Consider the following 13,525-nt stretch of genomic DNA (forward strand, 5'->3'; position numbering starts at 1 on the left):
CTACCCAACTCATTCGTACAAATGGGGCCTGGCTAGTCATTATTTTATGGCCACAATGTGCAAAAAGTGAAGAAGACAACGCATAAGGAGAGTTCATCGACCATTACGATTGATATTTGAACATGAGAAAACCTGTTGTCTTCAAATAAGCTACATGCCTCCATCCAGCTCCGTTCAACAGCGTGCTGGAAGCAACAAAGTGACTGCTAAGCCACGCACTCTTCCACAATAGAACAAGTTTGTGGCCATCGTGTTGGATTCGGTTAATTTCCACTATAAACGATAAGCTTTTGAGTACAGTTTAAGCAACAACACGGCAAATCTTGAAAAGGTACTGTAATGAATAGTGAGTGACTCACCAAACACCAGCATTCTTGATGAGTAGATGGCATCAAAGGTCAGCAATCTCATTAACATTCCTCTTATCGTTTAATTCTGACAATACTGGTTGGTTCAGAAGCTGGTGGATAGCAATCTAATGGGGTCAGAAAGGAAACGAGGGCACCTTGGCGGAGACTTTTGCCACAGGAAACTACGACTATGTGAACCTATCTTTCCTATTGCCTTTTGGAAACGGTCAGACTCCCATGATTAACCTTGCTGGCCATTGCTATCCATACAATAATGGATGCACAAAATTATGCTCCAACATAAAATCATGTCAAGCATAAGGTATCAAGGTGGTGCTTCTCGTAGGACGATGTTAAATAGTAATATAAGATTATTATTAGAGTATCATCTAAAAATTTAAATGTTTGAATTAAAATGATTTTTTAATATGATATTAGAACATTATTGATAAGTGGCCACGAGTAATATAAAATTATAGAGGTATGTTCAAATTTCAAATTAAAACTATCTTACCTCAAAAGAGGAAGTAAAGCAAGTAGCAGTTTACCCTTAGAACAACTTCTTAAGGGGCACTCTTCAAAGATGTTAGGCGTTGTGGTTGTCGGTGAGGTTATGTTAAAACACAATTTTATAATATTTGGTTAGATATAAACCATGACAATAACTAATGAGACGACGATGAAAGTGATTTTATAGTATTTGGTTAGATATAAACCGATGATGGAAACGACAATGGCGACGACGACGACAATGATAGTGACAGTAATGATGATGATGATGGTAACGATAAAAGTGACGATGATGAATTTTTTTAAAGGAGACAATTTGATATGAATAAATTAATTATATACACGACTAGAGCTGTAAACATGTATTATATTAATTATGTGCATAAAAAACAATGTATTGTGTCATACAATACATGAATGCGTTGGTTGAAAGAAATTTTAAGAGGTTATTAGAAACAATATGTTAACATGTTTAGGATGGACTATGTTAAGTCTATGTAATGATTTAGGAACACATTATGGCTTAAAACCTTCAAGAAGAATGAGCGTTATTAAAAAGGTGATAATGTTTCTATATATAATAGTAGCAGGGGAGTCAAATTGGGAAGTGCAACAGAGATTTCAACATTTAGATGAAACTGTTAGTAGATGTATAAAAAAAGTCCTTAAATCATTATGTTTGTTTGTTGTAGAAGTCATAAAACTAGTAAATCGATAATTTACCAACACCCCAAGAGAAATTGCAATGAATCTAAGATATATGTCATATTACAAGGTAAGACCTAATTTTTTTTATGTTGTTTAAATGAATATCAATTATTTTATTAATTTTCCTAATTACTTACATTATTATTTTTTTTGTAGAATTGTGTCAGTGCAATTGATGGCACACATGTTCGTGCCTACATATAATCTAATAATCAAATTTCATTTATTGAAAGAAAATGTGTACCAACACAAAACATCATAACTGCTTATAGTTTTGACATGCAGTTCATGTTTATGTGGGCTGGATGGGAAGACAACGCACACGATACACGTATTTTTCTAAGGCCATTGACAGTAATAGTATAAAGTTTCCAAAACTACTGGAAGGTTGTGATTTGATATAAATTGAAGAGCTAATAATTAAAGTTAGATAATATTCTTTTATAGTTATTGAAAAAAATTAGCATGTTGTTCTTATTTGTAGGAAAATACTATTTGGTTATTGTTAGATATCCCAATGAATATGAGTATTTAGATCTCAATAAAGACAAGAGGTATCACTTACAAGATTTTAGGCTTCGTGGACAATCAAGTGGTCATGAAGAAGTGTTTAATCATACACAGTCATCATTACGTAATGTGATAGAGTGTTTTTTTAGAGTATGGAAGAAGAGATGAAGATTTTTGCAAAACATGTTTGATTATCCATATAAAATGCAAGTTGAGATTATAATTGCATCAATGACACTACATAACTATATTAAAAGGGAATCGCAAGATGATGTGGTTTTTGTTGAATATGATCGCAATCCCAATTTTATTTCAAATGATTTTTTACAAGATATCATAGTTCACTCAGATAATCAAAGATCACAAAGGCCTTAACATATGGATTTTATACATGATAAAATTACAAATAGTTTGATGGGATAATAAAAGAAAAACATAATGAACAAAAATTATTCATTTCATTATGTAATCATAATTATAAATCTACAATATTTTGCAATCATATATATATGGATGCATGTCCTTTTAAGTAATTTCACAATCAAATCTCAATATAAAAAGCATATTAATCAAACATGAAATTATTTTTTATTCAACCTCAATTTCAATCATAATTTTAATCAAACACTTAAATTTATTAAACAAACTTTAACTAAAAATAATTTTTATTAAATTTTTTTTTTTTTTTGAAATCAAGACCACAAACTTAACAACAATACCAAACACTCATCCCACCTGGCCCTACTGTTCTTGATGGGATTGACTCTGACATCGAAGGAGGAACCAACCTACCATGGGATGATCTTGTAAGGTTCCTTCCAGCATATCCTGCTTCCACACTCCGCTTTTGCTTTCTTTTCACTGTGACACGGTGATAATGTGAGAAGCCTCAACCAAACATCGGAACATCGTAAATGCCAAAGAAGCAACGCTATGGTGTTGATGAAACGTGATGATTTGACAAAGATTTGGATGTGAATTTGGTAATAAAAAAAAAAATCTTTTTTCGGAAACTTCTTGGAGCCAACCTCGTCTTATGTGTGGTCATTAGTAATCTAGCATTGAAATGAAGTCATCTCAAGTTTGAAACCATTGTCAAAGTTCACCAATCATTCTGGACTGTAAAGCCAGATTCAAAACAGTATTAATTTATTGAGACAAGACACTGTCATATGCCTGTTCAGTTTTCTCCAGGCGGAATATGTAAAAACAAAGAAATCAAATCAAATTAAGGCTCCGTTTGTTTGCAGGAAAGTGAATTCCTTTTGGAAAGTGAATTCCGGGGAAAGTGAATTCCTGGAAAGTGAATTCTGGGAAAGTATTTTCCGATGTTTGGTAGTGTTATGGAAAATGAACTGGAAAACACTTTCCAGTGTTTGGTTGTATTATGGAAAATGAACTGGAAAATAATTTATTAATGAATTAATTTTTTTTTCAAATTTATCTAATATATATATATATATATATAATATCTAATATAAAATATTTAATCACTTACAATAAAAAAAAATGAAATCTAAAATGTATAATGATGAATTTTTTTTATTATATTCTATATTCATACATAGCTTATTTTATAAAATATAATTATATATATCATATCATATTATAGAGAAATAAGCTTGTGAAATGTTTTTTACTATTCCATGAAACTATTTATAATTCCATTAAGTACGAAATATATCTGACAAAAACTATAGTTTTAATAATATTTTTAGCATGTAATAAAATTGGATAAAATATTAAAGTTTAAAATTTACTCTAAACTATTTATTTTTAATGTTAAAAAAAATAGCACACTTAAAAAAAAAAAAAAAAAAAGAATCCTACAGGCAAGTGAACAGTGCAAGAGAACTGCACTGTTCACTATTTTTCAGCAAACAGTGTACGCAATACACTGTTCATGTTAATTGCACTATTCATTGAACAGTGCAATTAACATGAACAATTAAGAGAAAATGGCTGTTTTTCAGCACTGGCCACTGTCGGAAAGTGTTTTCCTTTGTTTAATAAAGGAAAACACTTTCCTTTGGCAACACTGATTTATTTTCCATTGACTGAATTCATTTTCCATTGACTTTTTTTCTTGTTGTTGCCAAACACTGGAAAAGCAGGAAAGTGAATTCCAGGAATTCACTTTCCTGCAATCAAACACAGCCTAAATATACAGGAGGTGAGAATTTGTGACCTCCATATTTTGGTTTTGAGAGAATCTGGAGAAGCATTGCACAAGATGCAAGTAAATAGTATCAGATTGCAAGGAAATTATGTCTCTTCTATATCCCTCTCCTGTTCTGCTATGTTAAATGATCTGCCTATAAAAATTAATCTGGATGAATGATTTGCACGTTCCTCTGGAAAAAATTTGGAATAGTTACTTGTAAATTCTTCTGAAGCAGAAGCTCTCATTTACATTTCAGATAAATTCTATTGAGTAATTTAGCAGTCATTTTTTCATGGACAAGATTGCAGTAATATAAATAGACCTAAGGACACGTTGAATTTAATTTAAATTTTGCATTAAGCAGTTGAATTTAAAAATATATATATATATTGAATCTCAACAGTATATATATCGTTTGCATCAGTTTGAACGAGTTAAGCTTGTAAAATATTCATCATATTGAGACTTTCTATTTTGTTATATTCTTTCACTTCATCATAGAATCATGCAACCCTATAAGAAACAAAGAAAGAAGAGAAGGGAAAGCATTTCCTTCTGACTAATGAATATGTAAAATTTATACAGCAGCTAAACAAGAAAAATAATCCCATTGCAATGACTTTTATAATAAGCGTGATCAAATACGCCGATACCAAATACAACCTCTGTCAATGGAGGTCAAAATTCAGGAGAAAAAAAGAAAAGAAAATTCCCAATTAAACGACGAAGCAAAATAAGTAAAAGACCAGAGAAATCAAAATTAAATAAGTAAATAAAATGATTGCTGATGATAAGCCTCCAAGATAGGTGGGCTTTCATCATTATTGAATCTTGACAAGCCTTCAAGAAATGTAGACTTTCATCCATGAGTATTAACAGCTTCCCACAACATATTTTTAGGGACGGGGTTGGACAGATCCCTAGCCTGCTGGGCAACGTTCCTGAGTCTCCTGATTGTCCACACATTGGCTTCCCAGAAGGACAAGCTCCGGTAAGACAAATTGTGCTTCTTGCATAGATCCTGTACCAACGGTGAAACCCTTCTCAGTTGGCCTCTTGGCATCCTTGGAAACAAGTGGTGCTCAAGCTGAAACTGCAAACCACCGTAAAACCAATCCATCCAAGATGAGCACGAAATATCCAAAGTCCCACCTGTCTGTTTCTCAAACCAATCATTCCCTTTTGGAGGTCCAGTGTAAACATCGGCCGCAAAATGATTCAAACAAAATTGAACGTGTTGAATTGCAGTAACAGCAAAGCTTGCAAGCACAAACATCACCCTCTCAGGCCAATTAGGGAGACAAGAAACAAGTAGAGGGAACCAAGTCCAAAAGATGAGGATTCCCAAGATGTTCAAAGCTCTATCTGGGAATTTTCTCTTTGAAAACAATAGCAAGAATGTTTGTAAATACAAATTGACCCTGGCAACACACATTACTGGATAAAAAGTCCAATGTTGGTAACTCACAAAAAACCTTGCCACAGGATCAAAATCCAAGTACCTTCCATAAAAGCAAGACTTTATCGAATTAAAAAAAGTCGAATTTACCGCAAAGACTGGTATGTGTTGAAGATCAGGATCATAATCAAGACTGTTGCAGGCAAGATGGTGTGCATTGTGGGTCCATTTCCACCAAGCAATGCTAATGCCTGTGAGGGAATTCCCAGCAACAAATTGAGCAAATTTGTTATAACCACGACTCTTCATTACCTGGTAATGCCCCGAATCATGACCAATATAGGCACTTTGAATCCAAAGAAAACCCAACACCAAAGCAGATCCTAAATGAGCCCAAACACTCTGGCAACACAAAACACCATAAAGAACAACGCAAAACATCAATGCAATAGATGCGAGGGCATACATGGTAATATGTCCTTTCTTTTCAAACAAACCCAGTTTCGCAAACTCTGAAGCAAGCCTCCTGTAATCCTTGGACGTCTCTGACACCTTGAAATCTTTGAGATAATACCCTGTAAAGAACTTGTCAAGATATTGCCATGCTGTTCCAGGATGGTAGGCAATAAATGCATCGGTAACGTCTTGGCCTGCCAGATTCAGGAGAGGTACATCTCCGCCTGGATGCTCATGAGCCCAATCAGAGACATTATAAACCTTTCCCTGGATAGAGATCCACAAGTCTCCCTCCTTGTTGTGTTGCTTAAGCTCTTCGCCTGTAATGTACTTTTTGTCGCCGTCCATTGAACTCAGGAAACAAGAAGCTTAAAGGGACTTTGATATGGATGCCTAAAAAGAAACCAAAACAAATCAAAGAACGCCTGTTTCCGTTTAGGGAAACAATCCCATTAACAGGGATTTCGATCTGTATTTGATCTCTCTCTCTCTCAGTTTTAGCTCTTTTTTGGGCTGCCGCTCTCTTCTTTACTTCTTAGCTATGTGGCCTCTGGGGGTGGTTTTATTTTCAGTTTCTGCGCAAAAAGAGGAGAGGTTTAGATTTTTTTTTCTGTTCTTTTCTTACAACGAAACTAGCGGTGAAACGGTAACTTTAATTAGCTCAGCAGGTAAAAATCTGCTAAACACGAATAATCAAATATCTAGCAACCGTTAGTTTTGAAGAATTCGGGTTTGGTAGTCGCAATCGACGGCTGAGAGAATGTTACGTGGACGCCCTTACAGGGTAGATTTAATTGTTTTCTTTTTAATTATTATCTCAACGATATTTTGGGGAGCGGTGACTGCGTCAATCGTGGGTTATGGGAGGGGCAGAGACAGTGAGTGATACAAGCGCCGTTAGGTGAAGGCCAGTCACAAGGATGATTTTTTTCTTGTAACCAAAAACTAATAATATTAAATGCGCTATAATAATCTAATATAATCTTATTGGTAAACCGAGCCTGGACAATTAAATAGTATTATTCATTTTCAAATCTGTTTTTATAATTTCCGAGACTTTGAAGGGTCTAATGGCAAAGAATCTTTTAAATTTGCTAGTTGTCATGTATATATAAATAATTGGATTTTGTGATAGTATTTAGCTATGACTGGTAGTACTTGCGAAATTTAAGTTGTTAGATGAATGGTTAAAGGAGGCTTTAAGAAATCCCAGAGTAGTTCTTTTTGAAAAAATAATAATAATTCTATCCCTTGATTTTAACACTTTATTTGTTGAAGGGGATGTTTGGTTTAAAAATACATGAAAATAATTTTCTTTACACCCCCTTCAACAAACAAATAATTAAAAGTAATTATTTTTATGTATTTTTAAACAAAACATCCCCTTCAACAAATAAAGGGTTAAAATCTATAGTTATGTAAAAAATAAATTTTAAAAAATAAAAAAATATATATTATTTTAAAATATTTATATATAAAAAAAATCTTTTAAAAAACAACTTATCATGAAAGCATAAATTTTGAGGTCTTGTAAAATTAGAGGTGGTTTCACTTGTACAGTGAATAGTGGTTTTCCATCTCATTGTAATATAATTTCAAATATTTTTTTTATTTTATCCCTATTATTGATATATATATATATATATTAACTAAACCTTTAAAGATTTAATATCCGATTTGGTATATAAAATCAAATAAAAGAAGATAATCATTGATGACACGAATGTCATCATGATGTTTATAAGGTTGATCGTGATTAAATGGCTAATGTAAGAGAATTTAAAATATAAATCGAAAAGGCTCAAAAATGTTTAATCATGTTGTAATATCCTTTTATATGTTTCTTCCAAAAAAATCCAAGGAGGGATGTCCTTTGAAAAGCGATATGAGCTAGTCTCGCCAGATTCCCATTGAAGCCGAGCCACATACTAAATTAAGATATTTATTTGGCTATTTCACCTAGTTGAGTCCTCAAACTAAGATCTTTTTACATGTTTCTTTTTAAAATATTTTTGGAGGGTTCATGTTTGTTTTAATGTTTTAAAAATATTTTAAAAAAAATTAAATTTTTTTTATTTTTTTATTTTAAATTAATATTTTTTTTATTTTTAAATCATTTTTACCTGCTAATTTTAAAAAATAAAAAATAATATTTTAATATATTTATAAATAAAAAATATTTTTAAAAATAATCACAATTACATTTATAAACATAAAATTTATATAAGCCAGATATGAACCCCCGTATTTCAGTTCAAGCCTGTTGAGGGCTGTGTTTTTAAATTTGAATGGTTTTGATGTCGTAATGTTAAAAATAAATTTTAAAATAAAAAATATTATTTTAATATATTTTTTTTAAAAAAAATCTTGAAATATAATTACAAACAGGCCCACATTTATTTCACCTAGCTGTCTAGTTGAGTCCTCAGGCTCGAATATAGGGGTGAGATGATAGTAGGCTTCGGGAATGTCGGGAGAGGGCTCCCTCCTTCTTACTGATTACCCCCGAACCTACTGCTTAGGGTGGGGAAACCATGATGGTTTGGAATCATCACAAGGGGGAGGCCTTGATTACTAGTAATTCGTAAGTTGTTAACATCCGAACATCACAGGTAAATCTTAACACCACAGTTATTTTATTATTATTTTAGAAAATGTGGTGTTTCCCCCGTAGCACCCTCGCTATGAAACACTGATTTAAGGCCAATTTAAGTTAAATTATTCAGGAATAACAAAATTAAAAGATAAAAAATTGAAGTGAAAAATACAAGTAAAATGGGTATTGATTTCAAGGTATGCGTAGAAATGTTTATTTTCATCCTTTTACTTTTTTAATTTATCTTTTCAGTCCTTTAAATTTTTAAAATCTAATTTTGATATAACACTTTATTTCTCTGGTTTTTTAAATTCCCGATTAAAAAAAGATAAAAAAAATAGTTGGATTTCAATAATAAAATAATAAAGTTTTTATTCACATCAATTACAGCCATAAAAAAAATTATGTTTTGTATCGATGGGATTTATTCTAGGAAAAACATTTATGGAAAAAAAGATCTAACCTTGGGAGATTTTGATTACTTTTTTTGTTTTTATATTAGAATATTAAAATAATAAGAAAATTCATTTAAATTTTTTTAAAAAATAAAAGTTTTTAAAATTAGACCGAAAAATCACACGGTGCCTTTAAAAAGGTAAAAACAGCTCAGCTAGCCGGCAATGTCAGCGAATATAATCATAACAAAAATGCTTTGACTGTACGTAAAGTTTTTCCTTGTAGGCACTGTTTTCCATTTCCTTTTTTTTCTGCCTTTTTAATCAACTTCCAATTAATTAAACGGGTAACTAATTTCAATAAATTTTGCTTCACATGCTTTTTCTAAATTTATTCTAACATCCTACTTCTTTAGAAAACAAAACATGGCTTCCAAACCTTCCACCCTCTGCTGTTCATGTGAGAAATCATGCACGTCGTCACGGCTCATTACCCCTCCACGATAGGCAAAAGGGACACAGCATCTTTTATATTTGTAAATATAGTTGTGGATTTTTTTAAAGTGTTTTTTACTTAAAAAAAACTATGTTAATAATATTTTATTTATTTTTAAAAAATTATTTTTGAGATTAGTATATCAAAATGATTTGAAAATATCAAAAACATATTAATTTAAAGTAAAAAACAATTCAAATTTTTTCAAAAATATTTTTGAAATGCAGTGCCAAACACGTTCGCATCTAATACAAATCACCCTTGACAGGATAACCGTTAAAGCCAAACACACACTCACACAACATGTTAAGTGTTTATTATTGTTATTACTCTATAGAGGCTCTTGACTGACTTGAAATTTTTTTAATATAAAAAAATATTAAGGTAATGCAAGTGTTTTTTTAAAAAAAAAATAAGATTTGGGTCATTGATTTAACTAAGTTTAATAAAATCAACTAATTTAAATAATACAAATAAAAAAATACAATGATAATAAATATAACAGCAAGAAAAATTGACAATGTAAAAAAACTCATGAAGTTCTTCAAAAGCAAACTGAATAAAATTACGAAGCTAAATTATTAAACAACTCAATGTTTAATAATTAACTAAAACAATAATATAAAACATTTGAATCAACTCGAGTTAACCTGATAGCATCGAAAGGGGCACAGCATCATAGCATCGAAAACAAACCACCCTTGACAGGATGACCGTTAAAGCCAAACATATACTCATACAACATGGTAAGAGATTGGAACTAAGAGGTTTGCTCTTTTTGTGATTTCGGGTTCGAATCCTGTGATTGCTCATATGATGGTCATTAGAAGCTTACATGGTCGTTAACTTCAGGGCCCGTGGGATTAATCGAGGTGCGCCCAAACTGGCCTGGACATTCAAATTAAAAAAAAAAAAAAAAACATGTTAAGTATTTATTATTGTTATTACTTTACAAAAGCTCTTGATGGACTTGAAACTTTTTTAATATAAAAAAATATTAAGGTAATGCAAGTATCTTTTTTAAAAAAAAATAAGATTTGGGATATCGACTTAACTAAGTTTAATAAAATCAACTAATTTAAATAATACAAATAAAAAAATACATTTGGGATGACCTTGCAAGGTACCTGTCAGCATATAGCAAGAAAGGTCAAAGGGTGCACCCAACGGCAGCTCCGCGGTGCCCATTCCCTGATGCTTGGGTGGGAAATGCCCTCAAAACCGGTCTTTTCGATTATGTCTGGGTCCAATTCTACAACAACCCTCCCTGTCAATATGCTTCTGGTGAGGTCACCAATCTTCAGGACGCATGGAAACAACGGACTTCAGCCATTCCAGCCAGCAAGATTTTCTTGGGCTTACCTGCATCTCCCGAGGCAGCAGGCAGTGGCTTTATTCCTGTCCCTGATCTCACATCAAACGTGCTTCCATCCATTAAGGACTCTTCCAGGTATGGAGGCGTGATGCTGTGGTCCAAGTACTACGATGATCAAAGTGGATACAGTTCTTCGATTAAAAATGATGTCTGATCTCAAATTTCTGTCAATTCTGCGTGGCCGTTTTGTGTGATGGGTATGAGTTGTATTTCCATATATGCTGATCTATCTTCTACATATGTATCTAGTTTCTTTGAAGCATCTCTCTTCATGGTTTCATAATTCTTAACAATTCCTTTGATAACGTTCAAACTGAAGCAGAATATACAAGAAGGCATTATGCTTTGGATCCAAATATTGACACCATTGCAGAAAAAACTGAAATTGTAAAAGAAGATCAAGATCACAAAAATGGACGACCCTTGTCGCTCAAATTAGATATCTATGTTACTGATTTTTCTTTTAACTTCTCGAGTTTTCCTTATTTGTTCACTTAACCTTCCGGTTATTAGCTGATTTATCACATAATGCTCAAATTAAATATCGATACCGATGTGGCAGGAACAAGCTTCAATCCCAATTCCTTAAGGAGCTGACAAACATCTTTTGAAAAATAAGAACCCACTAGTTATTTTTACTTGTCGGCAGATGTGAAAATAGTCTCTGAAGTTTGCTGGTTTATCCATCACATATTCTGTCAAAGACCATAGTAGTGGTAGCCAATGAAATTCATTAAAGATGATTCAGCTACCGAACTCATTCGTACAAATGGGGCCTGGCTAGTCATTATTTTATGGTCACAATGTGCAAAAGGTTAAGAAGACAAGTACATACGACCACAAAACAGCAGACAACGCATAAGGAGAGTTCATCGACCATTACGATTGATATTTGAACATGAGAAAACCTGTTGTCTTCAAATAAGCTACATGCCTCCATCCAGCTCCGTTCAACAGCGTACTGGAAGCAACAAAGTGACTGCTAAGCTACGCACTCTTCCACAGTAGAACAAGTTTGTGGCCATCGTGTTGGATTCGGTTAATTTCCACTATAAACGATAAGCTTTTTTGAGAACAGTTTAAGCACCAACACGGCAAATCTTGAAAAAGTACTGTAGTGACTAGTGAGTGACTCGCCAAACACTTGCATTCTTGATAAGTAGATGGCATCAAAGGTCAGCAATCTCATTAACATTCCTCTTATCGTTTAATTCTGACAATACTGGTTGGCTCAGAAGCTGGTGGATAGCAATCTAATGGGGTCAGAAAGGAAACGAGGGCACCTTGGCGGAGACTTTTGCCACAGGAAACTACGACTATGTGAACCTATCTTTCCTGTTGACTTTTGGAACGGTCAGACTCCCATGATTAACCTTGCTGGCCATTGCTATCCATACAATAATGGATGCACAAAATTAAGCTCCAACATAAAATCATGTCAAGCATAAGGCATCAAGGTGGTGCTTTTCGTAGGAGGATGTTAAATAGTAATATAAAATTATTATTCGAGTATCATCTAAAAATTTAAATGTTTGAATTGAAATGATTTTTTAATATGATATTAGAGCATTATTGATAAATGGCTACGACTAATATAAAATTATAGAGGTATGTTCAAATTTCAAATTAAAACTATCTTACCTCAAAAGAGAAAACAAAGCAAGTAACAGCTTACCCTTAGAACAATTTCTTAGGGGGCACTCTTCAAAGATGTTTGGCGTTACGGCTACCGGTGAGGTTATGTTAGAACACGATTTTATAGTATTTGGTTAGATATAAACCATGACAATGACAAATGAGATGACGATGAAAGTGATTTTATAGTATTTGGTTGGATATAAATCGATGATGGAAACGACAATGGCGACGACAACGACAACGATGGTGACAGTAATGATGATGATGATGATGGTAACGATAAAAGTGATGATGATGGTGAATTTTTTTGAAGGAGACAATTTGATATGAATAAATTAATTATATGCACGACTAGAGCTGTAAACATGTATTATATTAATTTTATGCATAAAAAACCATGTATTGTTTCATATAATACATGGATGCGTTGGTTGAATGAAATTTTAAGAGATTATTGGAAACAATATGTTAACATGTTTAGGATGGACTCTGTTAAGTCTGTGTAATGATTTAGAAACACATTATGGCTTAAAACCTTCAAGAAGAATGAGCGTTATTAAAAAGGTGATAATGTTTCTATATATAATAGTAGTAGGGGCGTCAAATAGAGAAGTGCAGCAGAGATTTCAACATTTAGATGAAACTTTTAGTAGATGTATAAAAGAAGTCCTTAAATCATTATGTTTGTTTGTTGTAGAAGTCATAAAACCAGTAAATCGATAATTTACCAACACCCCAAGAGAAATTGCAATGAATCTAAGATATATGCAATATTTCAAGGTAAGACCTAATTTTTTTTTATGTTGTTTAAATGAATATCAATTATTTTATTAATTTTCCTAATTACTTACATTATTTATTTTTTTTGTAGAATTGTGTCGGTGCAATTGATGGCACACATGTTCGTGTCTGCATATCATCTGATAAT

The 13,525-nt window shown here is 32.5% G+C and overlaps 1 protein-coding gene and 1 pseudogene across 1 annotated transcript; one reads left to right on the plus strand and one right to left on the minus strand.

The window, feature by feature from the left end:
• The first annotated feature begins 432 nt into the window (after nt 1–432).
• Nucleotides 433–11,656, plus strand: LOC118057821 (hevamine-A-like; annotated as a pseudogene).
• LOC118057823 (delta(8)-fatty-acid desaturase 2) lies at nt 4,832–6,692 on the minus strand. The gene has a single exon (XM_035070541.2). The coding sequence runs from the start codon at nt 6,443–6,445 to the stop codon at nt 5,102–5,104; it is 1,344 nt and encodes a 447-aa protein (XP_034926432.1). The 5' UTR covers nt 6,446–6,692; the 3' UTR covers nt 4,832–5,101.
• Nucleotides 11,657–13,525: the final 1,869 nt, after the last annotated feature.

Source organism: Populus alba, chromosome 2, assembly GCF_005239225.2.
Source record: "Populus alba chromosome 2, ASM523922v2, whole genome shotgun sequence".
NCBI classification, from domain to species: domain Eukaryota; kingdom Viridiplantae; phylum Streptophyta; class Magnoliopsida; order Malpighiales; family Salicaceae; genus Populus; species Populus alba.